At 37.7% G+C, this 26568-nt stretch overlaps 1 protein-coding gene across 1 annotated transcript in view; it reads right to left on the bottom strand.

Annotated features, from left to right (window-relative positions):
• Positions 1–26568, bottom strand: part of BMP6 (bone morphogenetic protein 6) — a 219385-nt gene that overhangs the window by 62136 nt on the left and 130681 nt on the right. Inside the window, exon 2 of the mRNA XM_043985452.1 lies at positions 3847–4039. Within this exon, the coding sequence (XP_043841387.1) occupies positions 3847–4039 (193 nt within the window). The remainder of the gene's footprint in view (positions 1–3846; positions 4040–26568) is intronic.

The raw sequence follows: 26568 nt of genomic DNA, 5'->3' as shown, positions 1-26568 counted from the left end.
AACCCTGGGAAATTTGTCACTGCCAGCTGCCAGGGCTTGTAACTCCCTTGTCTCCTTTGCTGCATTCCCTTCTCTTGTTCTCAAGCTCCCCATTTCTTCCTATAATCCATGTAGTCACCTAATTACATAAGTATATCAACTGTGCCTGCAAAGTAATTTAAGATAGAGAACACCTCCTACAAATCTGAAATAACTCTCAACTAGTGGGATTCATTTCTATATGTAAATAATCATCTCTTTTTCCTCTGTATACCTAATTTATACAGAAGCATGCCATTTCCTATGAGGGTATTCAAATATTATTAGGAAACTCACATTTAAACACTGGTAATATCTCAGCGAACAGTATTTCCTTCTTCTATAAAAGGAATTGTCCAATTTAGTTCCCATTCCCTTCCCCCACAATTTTCCAAGAATATAGAGTATCCTAATTAGATACATTGCAAATGTTTGGAACTGGACATTATAAACCATTTCACAATGATGTAGGAAGGCTAGTGTTTGCTTCTGCTGTTCCTGGATAACATCCATAATTTTGGGGAGAAATTGGAGAGACTATACAGATGCCATACCTGCAAAAGTCCCAAAACTTCTGGCATGAGTGCTCAGGAGAAGACAAGAGTTTAAAAGGCACTGTCAAGGATACATTATGATATAGACTTATTATTGCAAAGCCCTTTGCTGTAATCTGCGCCTATTGCTTCAAGCAGCTTGTAGCACACTCTAGTTTTTCAAGTACAAGTGTATGTGAGAATCACAGTGCTACCAACCTGCTGAGAAAGATATTGCAGGGAAGCTCCACCATGAGGAGAAAGTGTGAGGCAACCTTTGGAGGTTTCAAAAGTCAGATTGTATTCAGGAAGTGATGTCTACCACCTGTGGGTTGTGTCAATCAGAGCTACCAGCCAATTAGCTTGGAGCTGTTGTGTGGACGACCCTGTTTCCTATTTCACAGGAGGCTTCTGGGAGAAGCTGGGGGAAAAGCAAGGGTCTTTCAGTTCTGGACTTGGGGCTTGGTGGGAGGATGGATGCTGGCTCTTAGATAGCTAGACAAAGGCTGTTTTACTTCTCTCTCTCTTTTCACTAACTTCTAATACACTTTAAGAAAAACTTAAAAGGCTAAGCTCTTGCTAAAGCTTCTAATGTAAGGCAACCACTAATTAGATTTTAGACATCACAGCTAGAATTTTAGACTATACTTGTAATACTTGTAAAGAAACTCAAAGACACATGAGAAAAACTGCTTAAGAATACAACTCACCAGGGGCAGCTAAGTGGTGCAGTTGATAAAGCACCTGCCCTGGATTCAGGAGGACCCGAGTTCAAATCCGGCCTCAAACACTTGACACTTACTAGCTATGTGACCCTGGGAAAGTCACTTAACCCCAATTGCCTCACCAAAAAAAGACAAAGAAAAAAAAGAATACAACTCGCCAGACCTATATGGCTTTAATCTAAAGAGGCTTCATTTATCTCTCTTGTTCCTCCTCCTTGTTCCTCGATGTAGTCAAGTCCACTCTGCAATCACAATATAAGGACCAACCCAAAGGTCTGGGCCTGCAGACAGCCTCAGAGGAAAAGAATTACTGTTGCCATTGTTCATGTTCTTGGTAGCAGCTTTTGCTTTCTTGATCCCATGGTTCAACTATCCCTTCTCCCTGATTTTGGTGAATCTAACTTCCTCTTGTCAAACATTAACATGTTATTTTACATCCACCAAAGTTCCGCTCTGATAGCTCATCATGATACGACAATGACTCTGGCTTCTCAAAGACCATTAATACCAGCAGAGTACAAGCTCTAGCAGGGCCTACCAGAGTGGAAGGGCTTAGAGAATGAGCCTGGTGATTGAGGAGTTTTATTTCTGTTGTCCAATGGTCCATCTATTTAAATTTGGAGCAGCACATAGCCAGGTTGTCTACATGATGGTGTTTTTGTTTTTCTCTACAACAACTCTCAAATAGGCTATCTATGAAGAGGTTGTGATGGGCTTCAGTGGAAGGAATACCCACACTGATAAAATTATAGATCTCTGGAGTATTGAAGCTTTTTATATTATATTTATCTTTGTGTCATATCCCCCTATTCAACTATTGACTCCCAAAGGGCAGGACCCACGTCTTAATTAAGCTTTGTACCACTCTTAGAACCTAGCATAATGCTTGACACATAGAAAGCATTAAAAGATGTTTGCTCAATTGAACTAAATTATTATTTTTGTCATTATAATCATTAGCAAATTTATTTATTATACTCATTCACAGTCATGATTTGTAGAAGGCTTTGTTAAGCCAATATTCAAAATCATATGAAAGTCTAAGCCTCAGACACTATGGGAATGCTAAAGGGACTTGGAAAGTCATTGGACTGTGTCTATGATCATACAAATACCCCACAAAATGGTAGGAGTAGGGGTGGGGGTTAGTGTTTATAAAAAACACAGCAAATTCCTAGCAGGTATATAAATAGTTCCCCCCCCCCCCCAACTAGACTGAAATTATTTCACTTTTATTCCAATGTCAGTGATGCTGATGTTAGGCTACAATACCCTTGTTTCCTTATTTATGCATTCTACTCTGGACAGCAGGGTTAGTGTACCCAGTGCCTCCCTGAACTACCAAACAACCCACTAAATACTCAGGAAGATCCAAGGTCCAAAATTCTTTGGCAAACTTACCATCTTGCTCTTTAGTATCCTCCAAGCATGGGATAAATGTTAAAAACAAATTTCCAAAGCACATTAGCTAACCAGGCAAAGACTGTGTTCTCTGCATTCTGTGAAACACTCAGTTTGCATGGCTGGTTATATCAAAGTAAATAGTCATAATGTTGGGAAAAATGCAAACATGGTGCTCTTGACATATTGTGCTACTATGTAAATATATGAAAGGCTTTCTTTTCCTAAGAAACACTATTTATGATTACATCCAAGCAAGATATTTTTCCTTGACTCCCTTCCAACCTACCCAATTATTTTATGGCTGTTTTGTTTGAGATCTTCTGGTATAGACCCCAGAATATACTTCTAAGCAGCTGTGTTGTTTTCTTCCCCCTTGAGTAGTTAAATTTGATATTGCATCATATAATTTTTTATTAGGAACTTCAATACTTTGACCTTAGGCAGCTTTACCAAGAGAGAAAAAGAGAAAGACAGAGACAGAGAGACAGAGAAAGAGAGAGATAGAGAGGACTCAAATAATCACTAAACACTATTTCCATCTCTCCAAATTTTCTTCCAGTCTCTAATAAAGAATATTCATATTATTGTATAGTTGTATTTCAAAATAGTTTATTTTAAAAGGGGGCTGGCATCACTCCAGGACATAGGAAGAATGTAGGTAGATAGCCTTTGGGGTATTAGATTATATAGCTTTCTGGATTGCTCCATTGTTTTAATATGGACAAATTACATTCAGTTCTTATGTGACATCATTTATGTTACATTAGTTTGGACTTGGTTTTAACAGCATATTGGTAAGTGTGCTCATACTTTTGTGTTTATACTATCTCCCCTGCCCTTTGCCCCCATAGATTGCAAGGTAGGAAACAGCATCTTTTGATTCTTGGGTATCTCACCAAGGTGCCTCTCCTTAGGATGTACACTTAGTAAATGTTAACTGACTGGCAGTTGGATTAAGATACTGTTTGGAATTTCTCCCATTCAGCTAAAACAAACCCAATTTCCAGCAAATTGCCTTAACCCTGCCAGTCTGAATAAATAGCACAACTTCATATTTTGCTCCTGAGCCCAGAATTACACTTCCAACAAATACACTCAGAGCCATAGATTGAGAGAATGGGAATTGGGGCAAGTCCCATATCGTAAGACTCCCTGGGCCTTCATACCTGTGCTGGTGCTCCTGTAAGACTTGATAAATGCTGATAAGAAAAGTTTGGTTTTTAAAGGTCCCCATGACACAATCCTTGTAGATCCGAAACTCTGCAGCTGTCACAGCCTCTCCCTCGGGAATCTGGGACAAGTTGAACTTGAATTCCTTGTGATGGCGTTGTCGAGGGGAGAACTCTTTGTCACACTCCACTATAAGATCAAACAAGAGAGAGTGATAGCCAGTATTAGTTCACTAGACGCCATATGGGAACCTCATTCGAGTTTTGCCATTTCACCTAATTTTTGCCACGTCCCTGTTATGAAGCTCACCACACAGTCAGTTATCTCGGACATTCACTTCTCTCCCTCCTATCTCTGATGACTCAATTCACCATTCACTGATGCTCCTACCAGAGATCAGGTGGATGCAAGAAAATAGAAGAGGCAAAAGATCCTTTGAGGCTCTGAATCTTATTGAGGCAGATAGGTGATATAGAAGCAGGAGGGGGTGGCCTTACAGTCAGGAAGAACGGAGTTTGAATCTTACCTCATATATTTACAAGGAAGGCTGTCATATCCAGTAAGCCACCTGAACTTTCTGAACCATCTGATTGTAAGTTCCTTGAGGTCAGGAACTATCTTTTGCTTCTTTTTGTATACCCATTACATAGCACAGTGCCTAGCACATAGTAGGCACTTAATAAATGCTTATTGAATCCATGAATGAGCCCCAGTTTCCTCTTTGGTAAAATGTGAGGAATAGCAATATCTACTTCATAGGGTTGTTGTAAGTATCAAATAAGAGAGCATACATAAGACACTTTGCAAACCTTAAATTGCCACATAAATATGAAGCATTGTTGTTATTGTTGTCTTATGGATTAGCAAATTTTGCTATTTTCTAGCAGTTTAGGTTTCAAAAATCCAAGTAAAATATAAAATCCTTAAGAGCAAAGATTTTTTTCTTCATACTCACTGCACCTACACCAATACCTTGCATACATTAAGTGCTTCATTCATGTTTGATAAATAGAATTAAATTGAATTTTTTTTAAAGTGTTGGGAGAGAGGAGGTTTAAAATGAATTCTCGGTTACATCTACTTCTCCTTTGAATACAGATCATGGAGAACTACCTATAACTGCAATATTCAGGAATGACTTTTCGGGGGGGTCTATGTGAAACTCTTCACAAGGGGAAAAAAACATCAAAGTGCAGACATTCAGCTAACAAGCTTTGTACAAAAGAATTGCCTATTTCCCACAATAAATCCTTGGTGTTGTCACTAGCGGTAAGAAACAGGCCTGTCCCATTGTTCCCTTTCTTTCAGTCTTTATGGCAACCACAGTTAAATCTCAGCATCAATTTAATCCTTTATGGCAGTATTTTCTTGGGGATTTGAGTTGGGAAAAATTTCAGATTATTCACCTCCTCCAACAGCCCCTTCTCTTCCACAGAACTTGCATTTTTCTCCAGCACTGCCAGAATAAAATTTAATGTTCATAACTTTTAGGTCTGGAAACCTCAATATGGTATAAATGAGTGGAGCTGAGTAACCTAGAAGACACAGGACCTTGAATGTAGAATTTAAATGAATTATGACCATGATGCGCTAAAACTACTTTATGTGAAATTGTTTTCTTTTTTTTTTTATCTCCCTCACTCTCAAATACTTGGGGGGAGGGGAGCTCTTGTTCAGTTTCACATGCAAAAGACCAAAGAAGAGGAGAGGGAAGACCAACTAAAGGAAAATCATTTTACAGTCCTAACATGAGAGTAGTTTTTCTAATTAGTGACAACCCATGAAAAACCATATTGTTGAAGGGTTCGCCCAAGGACATCAGCACATGGCTATCACTTTACCCTGGAGATGACAAGCCTTTTAAGTCTGATGTATCCTTGTTGTTTAAAAGTGAAGACTATCTAATTCACCTAATATACCTGGGGAGGAAAAAGCCAACAACCCCATCACACCTATGGCATGGTTTGGTTATTAATTTGTAGAGTATCAGCTGAGGATGGAGCTGAGGTGTTTCTGTGAGAGCTAAAGGATTATTTTAGTCCCTTTAATAAGTGGCAATAATCAGCAGGGTGAAGCAAGGCAAGGGGCAGATATAAGTACAGGGTAACAAGGAAAAACATTCAATAAGAGAACTGGGGAAAGTCTAAGGGGCTTGTCCAGTCAGTGAACAAAGAAGTAGGAAAAGAACTCAACTACTGCTCAGATCTTACCATACTACTTACTGAACCACAATGTTAACTTGTTATTATTAAAGGGATGAGCATGGGAAAATGATGCCTACAGAGACAATTGCGGACTAAAATAAAAAGCATAGAATAAGTATGGCAAACATTCACCAACAGATGGAAGTCGTAGATAAATGCAATATAAGAGGGACAATTCCCAAGACTCAACCAATATGAGGATGTAATTGGGCCTTACAGGCACTTGTCTATTAATCAACTTGGTCAGTATGGTTTCCCTGTTTCTCTTCCATCAAAGATACATTTTCTGGTTTTTACTTTAAAGTACTTATTCTTTATTCTACTTTTCCTATTTACTCTTCTCTAGAGTTCATTCAGAACCACTGTGTTTCCAAGATGGCTGCTTCACCTTACTCCTGTGAGAATCTATCTTCATCTACCTATTCCTGAATTTCTTCATCCCACTTCACTGTGGTATCCTCAACACCCCCCTCTGAGATCCTTGTCTGATTCAAGCTGTAGTACCCCATTCTCTCTCCCCATAACATCTAAGCCACTGAATCACTTCCCTTTCATTGAAGTTCACTTGGAAACCTTCCCTTCCTCCCCCGCCCTTTTGCCTACAATTGTATCTGTACAGAGTATTTGGTAATGGTGTCTCCTCAGGATGCTGCAAATAAATGGTCAGGCTATAGCTTGTATATGGATTTGAGGATCTGGACTACAAGCAAAGCAAGTCCCCTTGTTTTAGTATGTCTCTTTTAAGCAACATGAGTCTAACTTCCTTAAACATTTAAGAGTTAAACACACAGAAGGGAGCAGATAATTGAAATTGGCATACTCTCAGCTAATACCCATGGTACATGCTTTGTACTGGTTGGATGCATTTTCCAGCTTTTGGCAAAGCTCAGTGGGTCAATGCATGGTGGGTTCAGCAGCCATAACTGAAGAAGTCCTCCTTCCTCTGAAACAGGACCATGTTTAACTCAGTGGTTTTCTTTTATTTAGCAATCCACTGATAGCACTCATTTATGAGTCCCCTAATGAATGCAATGCAGAGAGCTGACCCGCTCATCCAAACGTTTTTTTAAGTTCTCTGTAAGTATTCTGTGAAGAGGAATGGTATTTATAGGCTTGGTGTTCAATTTGTTTCTGTTGGGCCTAGCCCTGTATTTCCTATTGTAGAAAAGAGATGGATATATAATGAATTTTTTTTTTTTAGTGAGGCAATTGGGGTTAAGTGACTTGCCCAGGGTCACACAGCTAGTAAGTGTTAAGTGTCTGAGGCCAGATTTGAACTCAGGTACTCCTGACTCCAGGGCCGGTGCTCTATCCACTGCGCCATCTAGCTGCCCCTATAATGAATTTTTTTTAAAAAAAATAATCTAGTTCAGAAAGATAGACATCCCCCACAATGATTTAGGAGGGTATGCTTATCATGGCCTACATATCCTACCTAGAATGTTAGCTACCAAGGAATTCCCATCCCGATGCCACCCCCATCTATGGTCAAACATCCCATGTAAGACATCACAGAAGGAGGGTTTAGAGCTATACTCTTTCTCCTCAGTTCAATTTAGCACGAAGCAAAAGGACTAGAAAAGGGTTTCTTAATCTGGGATCTGGGATCTTGTGTTTTTGTTTTTAATATTTTGATGACTCTATTTCAATATAATTGGTCTTCTTTGTGATCCTGTGTATTTTATTTAATGCATTCACAAACAGTATTCTGTGAAAAGGGATACACTCTTCATCAGATTGCCAAAGAGGTTCATGATACAAAAGAGGTTAAGAACCCCTGAACTGAAGAGACAATAATAACACAGCCTGGTCATCAATAAAAAGAGACTTTACAGATAGAAATAGGAGAAATGAAAAGAGATAACTGAGTTCTATTCAAGGAAACAAAACTTACTATCAGAAACAGCCCAAGAGGGAATTGAAAACAGTACTTTTTCTTTTTTAAATAGTTACTTATTCCTTCTTGAAAAGTTAGGAAACTTCTTCACTTTTCCCTAGTATCCACCTTTGAGATAGGACCAGGCAGTAGAGACACATTGAGATTAGTAGTAACAGTGAAGAAAATCATAGAAATCACAAGGAGATAGCCTCAGATCCCACTTGCTTTAACAATATTTACTTCTTCTTTTGCCCATGCAAATGAAGTTTTAAACGAAAATTGAAATACACAGAAAATCTCCTGAACCCCATTGTGTCAAAATCTCCAAATGCTGCCCACTAAAACACTGGGATTAAATGCAATATAGTAGCGGACAGCTAGGTGGCACAGTGGATAAAACACTGGCCCTGGATTCAGGAGGACCCGAGTTCAAATGTGGCATCAGACATTTTGTGTGACCCTGGGCAAGTCACTTAACCCTCATTGCCCCTCAAAAATTTAAAAAACAATAATTAAAAAATTAAACGTAATATAGTAGAAAGAGTCAGAAATCCTGGATTCTAGCTCAAGATCTAATATTAATTTGTTTTGTGACCCTGAGCAAGTTCCTCAACAATCTGATCTTATAAAATGAGCTAAATAATGTCTGACTTGTCTTCCAGCTCTAAGATACTATGATTTTCAACCTTTAAAAGTAGAAGAAAATGGACTTAAAAAACTTTCTTCTTATCACCTCTATGGGAAGGTGGCCAAGAAAGACCCAAGAGAGAAAGAAGGAGGCAGGAAACAATGGGCATGAATAATCCACAAACTGGATAATCAGATCCTGAATAATTGAGAGTTGGATATATTGGGCAATATTTTTCAGTTTGGGTGGCAGCTTGAAAAATAATAAATTCCAGTATTTCTCCACAGTAGACTTCTGACCATGACAAGGAAACTATTCAGTTTCAACTGAAAATTCAAGTTTTAAAAGCTAAATGTAAGTCACAGAGGCCAATTCCCTGTTGCAGTTCCCAGGATTACTTGGGATTCATCCTCCTATCTAATTACACTGCATCAGATGACCTATTATTCACGGCACAGACCAAGCATGCCAAGCAAAGGGACATGTGGAGAGTTGTTTCTCATGCCTCCTTCCAACCTCTCCTAACTGTGAATTGGTTCGGGTTGGTCTGACCACTGAGAAGTGAAAGCCAACACTAATTCCTAATCTGAGGCATCTGTATACAACACTCTCCATCCTTGACAAAACTATAACCCAGTGGTGATAGAAGAAGAAAAATGGATGTATTCTTTCCAATGGCTAGAACAAGCCTGGACCTGAAAGGAACAACTGTTATTAAGGCCCTTGCCATCTTTGCCAGCATGATTTACAGAAGCAGATTTTTTTTGTTTGCTTGTTTTTGGGATTTTTTTTTGTGGGGCAACTGGGGCTAAGTGACTTGCCCAGGGTCACACAGCTAGTAGGTATCAAGTGTCTGAGAGCAGATTTGAACTCAGGTCCTCCTGACTCTAGGGCCAGTGCTCTATCCACTGTACCACCTAGCTGCCCCACAGAAGCAGATTCTTGAATGCATCCCTATCAGATGAAGAATAGTAGCAGTAAGCTACAATAGGCATGGGCTACAGAGTTCTACTGTATAGCAATGCCTAGAGAAATGATAAGAAAGTAGGCAAATCAACAGCCTCGGAAGTAAAATTTGCGCAAGAGTGTGGTTTAAACACATATAAAATAAGAGTCCTTTCAGCTAGAAGAACTGAGCTTGGCCTAATTCAGGGTGTAGAAAAGAAAGCTATCTCCTAGTACATTCTCATCATACATCTCTCCTTTTATAGGCCATGAAGTCCTACTGAGGTCACTTGAACAGTTACTGTGCCTTATATGCCCAGTCTTGTATTTAAGAGACTCTTATTTCAATTGCCAGTGTTTCTGTAATTCAAATAAATTCACTCAGAGTGCTTATTGGGATTTATGATACAGGAAAAAATACCTATAGTATACCTAATTGTGGGAAATCAGTCTCTTACTCCCATCTTCCCGGTCTCTGATTTTTTTTTTTACCTCCCCCCCTGCCCCCAAATAATCACCAAAAGTATTTTGTATATAACATTGTGAATTCATTGGATAGCTTATAATTATTTAATCAACTTTATTTCTAAAACCAATTAATTCCAATCTGTCAAACACACTTGTCTGTCCTGAAAACCAATAAGCTGTGTGGACAACTTTGAGGAGTTGGCCACTCTGAAAGATGGGAAACATCCAAGTGTGAATTTGTGGAATCCACATATCTATGTTTTCATTAAAACAGGGCAAGCTCCCCACCCCCCCAAAAAAACCCCAAACATTTGTGTTGAGCTGGAGGCTTCTATTCTCAAAACTTCCTTTCCCCACTTTCTGGATCCTTCAGTTAAATAGTCGCACTGGACTTGTGGTTCTGCAGTAATTTCCATGTCAAGTACAAGCTGATGGTTTCACTATAGGATTAAGCACAGGAAAACCCGGGCTGGAGGAGAAAATTCTTATCCAAGTATGGGGGTGAGCATGGCAGTGTATCCAGAAGGAAAAAAGGAAAAAGAAAAGTGGCTATCCACAGATTTTTAATTACTCTCTCTCCGTCCTCTGATTTGAAACATTATTCCTCATTATTGGTATAGCACCAGAAAGCACATTCTTTTCTTCAGTGATTCACTTTATTTTCCTCAGTACACAATGGAGTGCGTATCTAAGTGTTCAGTTACTGATTTGCCTCTAGATTAAATTCAGGCTAAACCACTTACTTAACATTTAGTTTTCCCTGAAGCAGGGTGTGGAGTCATGGTGGGTGGTTCCCCCAGCACTTCACCCCCCCCCCATTACCTTTCTCTCCAAGACACCAGATCCTTAGTCTTTCAGGTCCTTGAATCAGAGATTAATGTCATTGAAAATAGGCCCTTTTTTAAAAAACAGGCTTCAGGGAAGTAGCAAGTAAATGTATGAAGATGTGTGGAATGTGGCAGAAGATATTTACCACTGATTCTCAGCTTCATGGGGGAACAAATCATTTGGTTGCTCTTTGGGGCATATACTGCAGTGTCACAGAGGACAAGTACAAAGTTACAGTTTATAAAGCACAGGTAAAGAAGAAGAGAGAGATCAAAAGGAAGGGGGGATGCCTGTCTCACAGAGTCACCAAGTCGTGAAGGACTTCCTGGAAGTCCTTGGATCAAATGTTAGAAAAAGCCATTGCTTCTCTTTCTTCCAATCATTCAGCCTTGAATAATAATGGCGGACATTTACGTAACATTTAAAATTGGGAAAACTTTTCATTAGAGCCTCACAACTTCATGAGACAGATACTATAGGTTTCCAGGACCCATTTTACAGATGAACAAACAAGTTCATATAGAGGGATAAAGAGACTTGCCCATGGTCACATAGCTAATAAATACTGGAGGCAGATTTCAAGTCTAGGTCATTCCAGCTACCAATAACAGGGTGCTCTCCACTACACTACACTGCCTCTAATAGGAGAGATGGCATGGAATTTTCACTTACTTCATGAGCTGATTGCACTGGCTTTCCTTTCACTGTATCCTCAAGGTAGGTGGTCATTTTGACAGGTGCACATTTGGTTACAGTTCTTGTATTACATTTTGATTTGCTGACATTTGGAACTTTTCCTTTCCTTTTCTGTTACTGTCTGACATTAGAGATAACCATAGAGAACTCACAATTCTTCATGGGTGACAGGGGGGACACACATAAATACAAAACATAGATAATCCCTCAAACTTGCTTTATCCATTAACTTCAAACTCTCTACCTCTCTTCTGCCCCTCAATATTCTACCAAAGACTCACAGTAGAAACAAAATCGGCTGATTTAAATTTCATCTGTTCTTTAAATTACTCCTCACTCTTTCAGTGGGGTGGTTAGGAAAGTATGAAATCACCAAAAGGTTAAGAAGTAAGGGTGTGTGTGTGTGTGTGTGTGTGCGCGCGTGTGTGTGCGCGCGCAGCAGCACTGTGCTTTAATAATCCACAAACTGAATTATCAGCCCCAGATAAGCATTTTTACAGGATTTTCCAGGTACCATGGTCATATTCCTGGTCCCACAAGTTAGTATTTCCACCTTTTTTAGTTATTATGTTTAAAGGAGAAAGATGTGAGGAAAAATGTGATTCATTCAAGGAAATGAATCAATGAATTGATAGTGATCAAAACAAGAGAAATGGACTTTAAATATTGGCATGAAGTATTTGAGATAAATAGAGTTGAGGTAAGGGAAGAGAATTGAAAAGAATATTGGCATCAGTCCCCCTAAACCTCTTTTGAGTGGAAGAGGAGGGTCCCTGTTCTCTTGACTCCAATGGAGGCTGGATTTAGCCTTTCTGATTCATGACCTTTGCCCAAAAAGGCATTTGCCTTTGTCTTATGGAATCTAGGGTGATACACAGTACTATTATTATGTATACTTAGGGGATATCATGTCACAATATAGTATATCTGTCCTTGGTTTTCATTTCTTCTTGTTCTTTTAAAGTCAAGAGCTATTTAATAAGTATAATAAGTAATATGTGCCAGACACTGTGTTATATTTTGGGGATGCAAAGAAAGTAAAAAATACCCCCTGCTCTCAAGGAGCTCACAATCTAATGGGTAGACAATATGCAAATAACTATGTACAAACAACATATGTATAAAATAAATTGGAGATGATCTCAAAGTGAAAGCACTAAGTAGTATTAAAGGGAGCTCTTTTTTCTTTCCCCTGGCAAATTTAATTTCTCCCACAGTCTCAACTACCATGTCTATGCAGATGGCTCCCAAATCCATATTTCTACTCCTGAACTTTCCTCTGAATTCCAAGTCTTCAATTCTAACTGCATATAGGTCTATTCCATCTGAGCGCACACCAGCACTTCAACCTTAGCACGCTCCAAATATTTTCTTTCCCCCACAAACCTGTTCTTTCTGAATTCACTTCTCTGCAGTATGACCATCCATAGAGTTTGTAACCTTGGTGTTATCTTTGATTCTTCCCTTCTTCCTTCATAGCATCTAATCAGTTTACAAATCCTACCAATTCTACCTTGAAACATTATTTGTATTTCTCCAGTCTTCTCCATTCTCTTTACCATCTCACTAGTTTTTCACTCCTGTTATTCGAACACCAATGACAACATGGGATGATGTCTCAATTCACAAGTGAATTGGATTTAAGTGAAGCAGAATTGAACAAAGTCTTCAGCCTCATTCTCTCTTCCAGAGTCATCAAAGTCCAGTGGCAAGACAAAAGTCAAGATGACTGGCAATAACACAGGATATAGTGAACGACCTTGGTGTTTTTGATGTCTAACCAAGCTCTAAGCATGCTGCAGTGCTTGCATCAGCTGATTTCATGGTCATTGGAACAAATTATCTTCCTCTACCCATTCTACCAGAGGAAATCTTCACATGATTGGGGTAGACATCTCTCTAATTACCTCACTGATGGAGGTCTGTCAGTTACTGTCAACTTGGTTTAGCCTGTCTGTCAAGATGGTTTTACTGGAGTGTGGCTGCTGTACATGCTTTAGCTTCTTGGAGCCATAGGTGAGAGTCAGATGGCAGGTGACCACCAAAGATGAATGAGCAGCCCTGAAAAGGGCTTATACCAGAGGTGCTAGTCCTCCATGAACAAATACTTAGCATGAAACAACTCTCCACTGGTCTACTATCTAGAGTTTTCTTGAGACAGTATGTCTTTAGAATTAATACAATCACAGAAGCTCCAAGTTGGAAGGGGTCCCAGAGGTCTTCAAGTACAATGTTTAGTTGAACAGTCCCCTCAACAACATTCCTGACAAATGGTCATCCAGTGGAAGAACCCATGACTTCCAAAGGCTGTCCATTTCATTTTTGGATCCTATTAATGATTAGGAATTTTATCTTTACATCAATCTTTTTTTTTGGTGAAGCAATTGGGGTTAATTGACTTGTGCAGGGTCACACAGCTAGTGTCAAGTGTCTGAGGTGAGATTTGAACTCAGGGCCTCCTGACTCCAGGGCTGGTACTCTACCCACTGTGCCACCTAGCTGCCCCTACATCAATCTTTTTGGGGTTTTTTTTGGGGGGGTGTGAGAGGCAATTGGGGTTAAGTGACTTGCCCAGGGTCACACAGCTAGTAAGTGTTAAGTGTCTGAGGCCGGATTTGAACTCAGGTCCTCCTGAATCCAGGGCCAGTGCTCTATCCACTGCACCATCTAGCTGCCCCTTACATCAATTTTAAGTCTGTCTCTTTGCAGTTCCCAAATATTGCTCCTAGTTCTACCCACCTGGGAAAAGCAAGTTAAATTCCCTTTTCATATGAAAGTTCTTTTAGCAATTAAAGACAATTATTATATTCTTTTCTTCCCCATTCCAGGTTTTCTCCTTTTCATAATAAATATAATTTCTTCCATTGGAAAGAAAAGAAAAAAGAAAGAAACATCCAGCCCTCACAACCATCATTAAGGAGAATTTTTTTGGTAAGGGGGCCTACCTTTCTCATTGCTACCTGCAACAATTCCTGGTCAATTGTCACCAATGGACAGATAAGCACAGTAGCTATGGGAACAGCAATACTGCTCAGAACACCATTCCTGCTTCTAGCTTAGACCTCACAGCCATTATTTGGGGAACAAATTCCTTTGGAAGAATAGTTGACCATCCCCACCAACAGCCAACCAATTGCCACACATAATGAAGACAAGCTGACTTTGCTGAAGCAGCAAGACCCCCTGAGGAACAGGAAGAAGCTTGGGCCAGGTAAGTCAAACCACCACCAACAACAACAACCACTTTTAACCATCATCTCCCTATAGACACTGATGAGGATAGCCCACGACCCTGAACTGAAAAGCCCTAGGAACAGTAACATTAAATAATGACATTAAGAAGAGACATTACTATCTGCTTTGGCATTGCATCTTAACAACCATGGGACATCTCCAAATGATTTATAGCTCAAACCTTCATGTGTGTTGTCTCCCTCATTAGAATGTGAGCTCCTTGAGAACAGGGACTATCTTTTCCATGCAAATACCCAGGTCTTAGGACAATTCTTTGAGCATATTCAGCACTTAATAAATGCTATTTTCATTCAGTCATCCAACTGATCCTCACGTGGCATGATCTCAAAGCCCTTCTGCATCTTGACCATCCTCTGAATGTTCTTTAGCTTTAACTGTCTATACATTTTCCCCATTTTTTTGTTTTCCTGTTAACGATGGCCACATTTGTTATATTTGTACAACACTTTTTAAATTTAATGTAATCAAAATTATCTATTTTATACTTCACACTGCTCTCTATCTCCTGTTTATTCATAAATTGTTTGCCTATGCATAAATCTGATGGATGATATGTTCCATGTTCTTCAAATTTTCTTATAATATCTCTCTTTTTATCTAGGTCATAGATAGCTAGATGGCGCAGTGGTAAAGAACCAGCCCTGGATTCAGGAGGACCTGAGTTCAAATTCGACCTCAGACACTTGACACTTACTAGCTGTGTGACCCTGGGCAAGTCACTTAACCCTCACTGCCCTGCAAAACAAAACAAAACAAAAAACCCCTAAAAAATATCTAGGTCATGTATCCATTTTGATCTTATATTGGCAAATGGTATAATATATTGGCTTGTAGCCAATTTTTGTCAGACTGAATTCCAGCTTTCCCAATAATTTTTACCAAATGATGAATTCTAATCCCCCCAATTTAAGTCTTTACACCTGTCAAACACAAGGTTACTATAGTCACTTGTTGCTGAAAATTGTATGTCTACTATGTTCCACTGATCTACCTTTGTATTTCTTAGCCAGTACTAAATAGTTTTGATAATTACTGCCTTATAATATACTTTGAGATCTGGTATTATTATCAATATACTTTGTAAAATGGATCATTTAGAATTCAAGATGAGATTCCACACATGGACTGACAAAGGATGAGTAAAATACATTATGACCTCCCTAATTGTAAACACTGGGCCTCCCTTGATGCAGCCTAAGATTATATTAGGGTTTTAAAAAATGAAATAATCACAATATTGACTCATATTAAGATGATAATCATCAAAACACCCAGTTCTTTTTCAGAGCAACTGCTCTCACATACTTCCCTCATTTTATACTTTTAAAATTGATTTTCTTGAATCCAAGGGGTTTAGTTTATCTATAGAATACTTTAAAGTTGATATCACTTCTGTTTCTGCCTCCATTTGTTTTCATTAAAATGTTTTCCACCATGTTTCTCCCCTTTGTTTCTTGTATTTCCTCACAGGAGTATACCTTCTTAATAAATAATGCAGGGGCAGCTAGATGGCACAGTGGATAGAGCACCAGCCCTGGATTCAGGAGTACCTGAGTTCAAATCCAGTCTCAGACACTTAACACTTACTAGCTGTGTGACCCTGGGCAAGTCACTTAACCCCAATTGCCTCACTAAAATAAATAAATAAATAAATAAATAAATAAATAAATAGATAGATAGATAGATAGATAGATAGATAGATAGATAGATAGATAGATAAATAAATAAATAAATAAATAAATAATGCAATTCCATATCTCCCTCCCCTGTACCTGTCCTGTTCCTTTTGAATAAGGTATGCCTCTCTAAAGCCCTACTCCAGCCCTGGGTCCTAATCCAATAAATAATAGGAGACCTATAATGCCAAATCTGCCTCTTTAATCTTGCATATTATTTGTACTTTGTGAATTTGTGTAGAGACATTTGAGACTCTGGTTTTACTTTCAAATTTCGCTTCCTGTGAATCTCTGAGTCTCTATAGAACAGTTCTTCCTATACTGTGGGCTGGATTATGGGATCACAGACTTAGCACTGGAAGGGACCTTAGAGATCACTGACCTCCTCACGAGGACAATGAAGCTCCCACACAGAGATTAAATAACTTGGGCAGGGTCAAAAAGTTCGGTAAATGTCTAAATAAAAATTGGTGCCCATGTATTCCTCACTCTGCTCCTGGTGCTCTATCCACCCTATACCATGCTGCTTCACCATGGCATCTCGTTTGGTAGATACACAGAGGTAATTTTCTCCCCACTTTTCCTTTTTCACTCTAAAGCCCTTTGGATTAGATTTTTCAAGAGTCGAGGGAGGCAGATTTCACTTCACTATAGAAAAAAAAACATTTAAAAAATTAGAATAACTTCTCAGGTGTTGATTTCCTTGAAATCTTGAATCGGCAGTTGGACAACTGCATGCTATACTGTAGAGGAGATAATTATTTCCAATAGTGGCTATACTACAAAGATAACTTTTAGGTATCCTTCCAACTGTAAGATGCTATGAATGTTCCTATAAGAGAGAGCATTTTGTTAGCTTTGTTTTAGGAATTTTAAGAGGCCATGTTATTCTTTCTATTATATTATAACCTATAGGAAGACACACTGAATACTACAAACTTCAACTTGGGGAAAAGGATTTATTTCTAATTCACTGACATTTAAAAAGATATGCTGTTAGTTCTAAAATATTGATATAGCATTTCTGAAAATAATTTCATCCAAAGGAAAAATAATAAGAAATAAATGTGTGTATGTATGTGTCATGATTAAGAGAATGAGTAATATAGGCGTGCAGAGAAGAAAAGCAACTCAGTGGTAAGTATCCTTGATGCAGTCAAAAGACATCCAGCTAATCTAGACTTTCCATTGCCCCACTGTTTAATTTCTTTTTCGTCTTTTAACCTTTCATCTTACAGTTTCTTCAACAACAACAAAAATTGATGATGATACCAATTCAACCCACCTACAAATGGAGCATAAAATTTCTTTAAATACTTGCAAAGGATTCCTACAAGTACATTATTATGAATGGGCTAGGAATCAGTAAGTCTGAATTCCACTCCTAAATTTAGATACTTTGGGCAAGTCCTTAACTTCTCTGGGCCTCAGTTTCCAACCCTGTTGAATGGGGATAGTAATACCAGGCCTCATGGGGTTGTTGTACATTTCAAATGAAATAATGCATATGAAGATCAAAGTATTATTCTTCTCCCATTTCTCTCACCTGCTAAAGAATGATCATGCAAATCAGTTCACCAAAACATGTTATCACAGGACTACCACAACTCAGGGAAAAGACGTTTGAGGCCTGTCCACAGACCTTTTACAATGGTGAACATCATAAACCCTTACTCTAAGAATGGACACTAGGATGATGGTAGGGAAGAAAACCAGGGGACAGAGGGAAGATAAGCTGTTAGAGCAAGTCACAGCAACAAGTACTAGATATAATGCTATACTATCACTCCTGTAAATATTCCATTCATCTGATTTAAATTATTTTGTTGGCATTTATTCTGTTATCAGAGAAGGCTGGACATATTCACTGGAATGCATACACAAAGTAGAGTACATATATAGGGCTTTTAAAAAATGAATTGAGGGGCAGCTAGGTGGCGCAGTGGATAGAGCACCGGCCTTGGAGTCAGGAGGACCTGAGTTCAAATCCGGCTTCAGACACTTAACACTTACTAGCTGTGTGACCCTGGGCAAGTCACTTAACCCCAATTGCCTCACTAAAAAAAAAAAAAAAAGAATTGAACTCAAGCGTGAGTCCTGAAACTGCCCAGTGGTCTCTATAACTAAATGGGCCCAGGAAAAGAAGGTAAGGCTTGAAATTTCATCAACTCTCCAATCTTTCTGAATTCTCATATTAATGATTTATATAATTCAGATGTTTGCAATGTACACCTTTATTTTTGTAGTGTGTACTCTTGAAGTATCGTTTTGTGTTATCATTCCCAGAGTTGTGATAACATTTAGAGAGGGAGAAATATTGTTCAAAGGTGGTAAGAAAAAGGAGACAGCATGGGATTAGATAGAACAAGAGTGATGTAAGAGGGGGAAGGGAGCAGAGCAGAACACAAGACTATGAGAACTAGAGCACCATGGGGTCAGGGATAGAAGAAGGATTTTTTCACATGCAGAGACTGAAAATAAAACCCAATAGAAATAGGTCAGTTAAACAACAGTTTCAGGCTGTGTTCTGGTGAAAGATGGTACAGTGGGGAGTTACTCTCTCAGTGTTAGGGAAATAACAGGAGCAAGATGGAAATAAACTAAACACAAAGAGAAGGGAGAAGAAAGGAGGTGCTATGACTCCTACAGATTGTCTCTTATTCTAAATGTCAAACAAAGTTCCTGATAAAATTCTCTTCATGACCCAGAGCAAGACCCAGTTAACTCTCAGTTAAATGTCTTAAAGTCAGTTAGGAGCAGTATGGATAATTAACATTCATAAGTAATCTGAAACCCAGCCTGAACTTCAAACTTTTCCTTATTAACTTTTGTTTTCTAAAACTGTTAAAAAGAATTTAACTGATTTGAATTTGAGCTCTTCCTTTCTCCTCTAAGTGAAAGAAACAAGTGACAACGAAAAGGCTAGTAGAAAGACTAATAAGTCAAGGCATTTATTAAGCACCTACTAACTTGCCAGACATTATGCTAAGCACTAAGAATACAAAGAAAGGCAAAAAAAATATATATGGTCAAATTCTCAAAGAGCTCCCAGTCTAATGGGGGAGACAGCATGCAAACAACTACATACAAGCAAGATATAGATAGATGATAAATGGATGGATGGGTAGATGGATGGATGGATGATATATTAGAGATCATCTGAGAAGCAAAGCACTAAGATTAAGGAGGGCTTTGGAAGACTTCTAGGAACCAAGGTTTAGAAAATCAGTCCCTGCATACTTAATAATACATTCATTTGCTTCACAAACATTTATTTAGCATCCCTTACATTTATTGAATCCCAAACATTTATTTAGCTGTCCTAAACTAAACCCTGTGGGGAATATTCAGTCCCTGCACTTAAGTAGCTTATAAAATAACAAAGGAGATAAGATATACATAAATAAACATGCAGCATAGGAGTGGCAAATGAGTTATATGCAGCATGAAAATCCCAAAAGATCTCAATAGACAACTAGTGAAACAAATCTAAAAAAAAAGAAATTAATAGGTATAAGTGTCAAGTCTTACATTTTCGTTCAGAAATCAATTGCAGAAACCAAGGATGGGGTAGGTATCCCAAGGCACCAGTTCATGTGGAAAAGGAATAGAAAATTTTAGCTGAGCGTTATGAGTTGATGGTATAATGTGTGTGCCAAAACAGCTTATGTCATCCTCAGGTTCCATTTCCAGAAGGATGGTGAGCAGAACAGGGAAATGGTAGTCCCTTTAAATTTTTAAACAGATCACATAGTCATGTGTTTAGTTCTAATTACCATACTGCAGAAGTGACATTGAAAAATACCTTGAAAAAGTCCTGGTTGAAAAGGCTTCAAAAGCAATCCCAACCAAAAAAAAAAAGTTTGTTGTTACTTGATGACCATCCTAGCTAAATACAGAGAGTTTCATCTCTAAATAAATGTTATTATTCTGTGTGTACCAGTTGTGACAAGGGTAGAGTACAATGGGATGATCACTACCCTAGTCCTAGGCTTACCTTAACTGCTAAAATAGCATTAGCTTTTCTTTTTTTTTTTCTTTTTGGCTGCTTTATCACTGATGCAAATTCATATTGATTATAGTCCACCGTGACTCCCAATTTTTTGTCATCACACGCCTGCCATTTTGAACTTGTGAAGTTGACATTTTTAACCAAGATATAAAACTTGACCCTTAACACTATTTGTATTTCTTCATTTCATATATGGCCCACTGATATCTCTTTAGATTCTGAATCTGTCATCTAATATTTTACCTATCTTGCCTGATTTGGGGTCAGCTATAAATTTGATAAGTATACCATCTATGTGTTTATGTCGAGCTATTTTCTAACTTGAAAACTTTTTTTTAAAACCAATATCTTTCCAGTGATGTTACTGGCCAAATAATTTTACAAAAATTAATAATTGTAGGTGACTGAAATGGAGAGATACATGTTGAATCTAGGTATGCAAGAGGTAGCACAAAATATGTTACCATGAAATGTACAATTAGAATAGGATATGAGCTAGTTATGGAGCAAGAAAAATGGATAGAAATGATTCAGATTGAACTAAAAGGTATTTTTCAATAGAACCCTCCTAGTTTCCCCAGACTAAGTCCTTAAGAGAAAATATTATGCTAAATAACTTTAAGAAATCTATCAGTGTGCCACCTAATGGAAATCTTTGATATGCACTACCTTCAGATATGTGCTTCCTAACATCATTGCAAAAAAAAAAAAACTGCAAAGGAAAATAACAATATATAACAATAGAAACAATGTGATAACTTGGAGGTACACACCTAGATGGACAGAGTTCTACTTATAAAAACTTACAATAAGCATAGAGATGAATAGCAATATAGAATCATATATACACATGTATGTACATTTATACATGTACATATACATTATATACATACGTGTGTATATATGTACATGCATACAAATACACATATAGCTGGAAGGGAGTTGAGAAACAATCTAGTCCAAAGCTGTCATTTTACATATAATGAAAATGAGTTCTTAAAAAGTTAAATGTACGTGGGTACATTTAAACTCAAACGGAGGGTGATATTTGTGATTTTCTGACATTGCCCCAGGCTTGAATAACACCATTTTCAATCCTTTCTATTTGTCAGAAGGGGTATGATTTACTAAGGAGTCCAGAAGAGTGGGAGATAGTTACTATTTTCAGATTTGTCAAAGGATTTTGTGGCTTTTATATTATGCATTGATGACATTTTCAAATAGCCCTGCATAGGGCAATATTATATGAAAATATCTCTCCTAAAATAGACTTTTTTTTTGTGGGGAGAAGGAAAAGATGAAACAATATGAATGAAACTCAAGTCAAGGTGTGCTGTTACCAACATGTTCTGGAGATTTTTCTATCCTTAGGAAATATTTTTCTTAAAAGTCACTGACCTGTGAAGTCAGTGAAGGTCACCAGATCACATTCACTTATTTTCCAAATCGTTTCCAACCTGAATTGGACTGCAATTAGTGGACCAAAGATAAAAATGTTTGTAACCCATTACCACTTCTCTAAGTCATCTAGTGTAGCCTTAAAGAAATTTTTAAAAAGAATAAAACTTTAAAGAAAACCTAACTCACTAGAATACATGAAAGCTCACTTTAATAATAAAATATTCCCAGATTTCTAGAAACAGAGCTGAAATGTATCTGTCCCTCTGATAAAATGATTGGACAATGCGTTACAATTTAGGATAAATTTACTAAGAAAGATACGCAGCTTCTGCTTTTAGTTGAGTCTTGATATACCCTTGTCTTCAATAGAAAGATGGAAAAATAACATTTGGAGAATGAAAGAAAATCTTCATTTGGATGCTGAATTGGGGAATAAAATGACAGTTGGGGGGAAATGCACAGTTACATGAAACTCAAAAGGCTTTCCAGAACAGAATCGAAGTTCAAATGATTTGTGTAACTTCATTATATCATATTGTTGGTCAATTTCCCCAATAATATCTTCAGCAGGAAAAGAGCAATCCTTTCCAAGTTAGTTCATTGTTTCTTTTTCTTTTTTCCCCCTTCTTTTTTTTTTTGAGCTCTACAAACCAAATCTGACATTTTAAATCTATATTTTAAAAAAATGAAACTAACATGCATAGGATCCTGAAACATTAGTATGTAAATTGACATAGATGAACTCTGGCTCCATAATGGTGAATGATAAGACAGATAATAGGGTAGATATGTAATGATATCCTGCACATTCAAGCTTCAATAATAATAATAATAATCTGGATTATTTTCAACAGTTGAATTTCAAAGGTGAAACTGTAAAGTAACCTCTACAGGATACCCAGATCAGAAAAATTTCCTCACAATCCTTATGATACTCAGATGGATGTTATTCTTCACGCAGTCAGTACAATTCAATTTAATTAAATAAAAAATATTGAATTTATCCAAATGAAACTACTAAGTGAAGAGTACTGTGCTAGAATCTGGGAAGGCTATGGAAATTAATAGTACACAATCAAGCTTTGTTCTCATGGACTTTACTATCTCTTTGATGAGATAAAACTGGCACACCAATTACCTGTCAAGTCAGAAAGACAATGAATGCTAAAGAATGACTATAAACAGTGCTATTAAGGGTCAAAAAATGAAGGAATCAGAGGGGGTTTCATGAAGGAGAAATAATCTGAGCTGTTCTTTGATGTATAGGTTTTCAGTGGATCACAAAAGAAAGACAGTCCACATAGAAGAAACATTATGTATGTGTGTACATACAGATATACACACATATGTATGTATGTTTGTATGTATGTACAAATATGCTGGCCAGCTGGGTGGCACAGTGGATAAAGTGCCTGTTCTAGAAGACTCATCTTCCTGAGTTCAAATCTGGCCTCAGATATCTACTAGCTATGTAACATTGGGCAAGTTTAACTCTGTTTGCCTCAGTTTCCTCATCTGTAAAAGGAACTAGAGAAGAAAATGGCAAACCACTCCAGTATCTTTGCCAAGAAAACCTCAAATGGGGTCACAAAGAGTAGGACATGAATGAAAAACAACTGAACAGGGGGCAGCTAGGTGGCGCAGTGGATAAACCATCAGCCCTGGATTCAGGAGGACCTGAGTTCACATCTGGCCTCAGACACTTGACACTTACTAGCTGATCTTGGGCAAGTCACTTAACCCTCATTGTCCTGCCCCCCCCAAACAAAAAAACCACCCGACAAACAAAAAACAAAATATAGATATACATGGAATTTCATTTCACATCCCAACTGGGTTTTTTCCAGCTCTCCTCTTTTCCAACTAATTCTTATAATTCACTCTTGTCATCATTGAATTTGTTTTTCCTCTAATTATTCTTGTCCTTTTATCTTGCCCAGGGTTGGTCATGGTATATCCCTTTTTGGATCTGAAAAAACTGCCTGCCAACTTCTATTTGCTTCTCATAGAAAGCAATAATCATTCCACCAAGAATGTTACTTTTGTACAATCTTCATATCTTTTCCCTCTCCCAAGATTATCAAATGGTCTATAAATAAATGTTGGTGAGTTTTAGGTGTCCCGTGGAGTCATTCTGTGAGCTGCTTGTCTAAATCAGAGGTTAGCTTATTCCAACTCCTGCTCACTTTTGAAAGTTTCCCATACAAGGGACACAGGACTGAATCTCTGTTTAATGCTAATTATTTGTTTCATTGTGCCCATTTGAGAATGTTTCAGACATTGTCTGTGGCTGTAACAAAGAAAGCTACAAGTTCTCCCCATTGGGGGGCACAGGCTGAGAGCAGCTAAATTATAACTATACATGGTTTACTGCAAAGTGAACATCTTAAAAAATGCCTGTCTGCCTGCCTGACTGCTTGCCTGCCTGCCACAATAAAGGATTTCCTCCAGCTAGTATGAAAAACATGAGTTGAAAATGTGTGACTTACATAAAAATGTCAGTTACTGCCTCCAGCTGCTAGTGAGTTTGGAAAACTCTCCAAATTAGTAAGGCAAGTGCTGAAATCTTGGAGCGGGGGGCAGGAAGAGTAATTCTGGATTACTGTGATTCTGGAAGGGATGTTACAGTAAACTGTGTTTTCTTCCCAAACACAATAGCAGCCTCTTTAAGGAGTGCCAGGTATAAAATGCCTTAGGAGAGCAAAGCAAAAGCAACCTTGCTACAGAGACACAGAGATAAAGTCACAGAGACAGGGAAAACAAGATTAAAACAAAATCTGCTTGTGTTTATACTTGTATGCTGATAAGAACCAGAAGGAATCATGTGATGCATTGAAATTCTTGGTCTTTTTCTTGAGAAAAATATGTAGAAAACTTAATCCAAACTATGGATTTGGTACAATTTATGATATTTTAAATTTTTTGAGGAAATGGTCCAATTACAGATTTATCCAAAAATTTATGTGTGGATGTGGGAACATTTTATATATACATATATTGAATATACTTATATCCTTTACAATAAAACATGTTGACTTAACTCTAATGCATTCAGAATAAGCTTTTCCAGTTAATTTAATTTTCTGGCTAGCTGATGTTTAAGCCAAAACCCTTTTGTTTTAACATTACAAAGCATAAGGCTAATTTTCTGCCTTTTAAAGTATAATACAATGAAGCTAATTAAATGTTTCTTTGATGAAGAAATAAATACATTTCAGTGTCTCAATGTCTATTTTCCTTGTAAAGTACAATAAATATTATATAAATGTTTGGAAAAAAACCCCTATCATTTGTCAGAACAAAAAATCAATCCAGAACCAAATTATAACTATACTACATATAGTGATACCGGAATTTGGGTCTTATTGGCCCAAATTTGAGAAGGAATCTCTCCAAAACTGCCTGAATTGTTGCATCATACCAGCCAAACAATTGGATAAACAGGAAATTTCTGTATGTGCATTAAACTTTGGGAATAGAATTTCCATTCATGACATCAGCTCTAGATAGCATCAACACCAACATTACATATCAATATTTCACGTGAGTTTTTACTCCCCCAACCCTGGCTGCACGTCTCCTGCACTTCTGTAAATGAAACTTCAAATATTTCTATGGCCAAAATGATTCCTCATCTGATAGCAATCCTCTTGTGGTGAGTTTCCTCAAACTTAGTTAGGCTAGTCTTCAGATTATAGACATATGGTCTGTCAGCAGGCTTGTACTTGAAGCCTTTCCAGCTTATTAAGACCTGCCAGATACTTGGGCTCCATTGGCATAATCTTTAAGAAACCAGGGTCACCTCTGTGTTACCATGGGGTATCAGAATAGAACCAATGGAGGGAGGGGTTTCTATTTTGTTTAATTAGTTAATATAGTTTCCTTTCAAAAGTCATCTATTAAGTTATATAGAGGTGTGATCTGAGTGAATAGAAAGTGCATGTATACTAACAAATCACAGATCCTTGAAGTATTTAAGAAAGTAGTACTTTTTGCAAATGAATATTTCATTTGCATGAGTTCATAAACATGAGTTTAACATGTTTGTATAAGCTATCTTGGGGAACCTAACTACCACTCATAACATTGCTTCTATGGAGAAACTGGTCTTGAGTTCCAAATAATTGAACTTCAAATTGATATTGTTGAACATACATTCATTTAACAAACACTTATTAAGCAGCAACTATGTAGGAGGGTTTGTGCTAGCTGCAAAAGACACAAAACTTAAATACATATAATAGCAAGCATTTATATAGCACTTTAAGGTTTGTAGAGCACTATTTATGTTAATGCTTTACAAGACTAAAGTCTGAAATACTACTAAAGGTGAATACCAATATTTCAATGAAAGAAAGCATGAAAAGATGTCTCTTATTTTCTTTATTAATGTCCTTGAAGTTTACACCTTTACTTTTATAAGAGTTACTGTTGTTGTGATAAGAATATTAACTGATTTAAGTTTCATGTTTATTTATTTTGACCTTAAGAATTCTCACTTTTTTCATTTGATCCTCTCAACAACCCTGGGAAGTAGGTGTTATTGTCACCATTTTACAGATGAGGAAAGTAAGGCAGACAGAAGTGAAATGATTTGCTCAGGGTCACATAGCTATTAAGTTTATCAGCCAGGATTTGAAATGAGGTCTTCCTCACCCCAAGTCTAACCACTGTGTGACTGAGCTTCTTCAATACATAGTCCCTGCCCTCAATAAGCTTATAACCT

The sequence above is a fragment of the Dromiciops gliroides genome, chromosome 1, assembly GCF_019393635.1.
Source record: "Dromiciops gliroides isolate mDroGli1 chromosome 1, mDroGli1.pri, whole genome shotgun sequence".
Classification (NCBI taxonomy): domain Eukaryota; kingdom Metazoa; phylum Chordata; class Mammalia; order Microbiotheria; family Microbiotheriidae; genus Dromiciops; species Dromiciops gliroides.
This window is presented reverse-complemented; position numbering and strand designations above follow the sequence as displayed.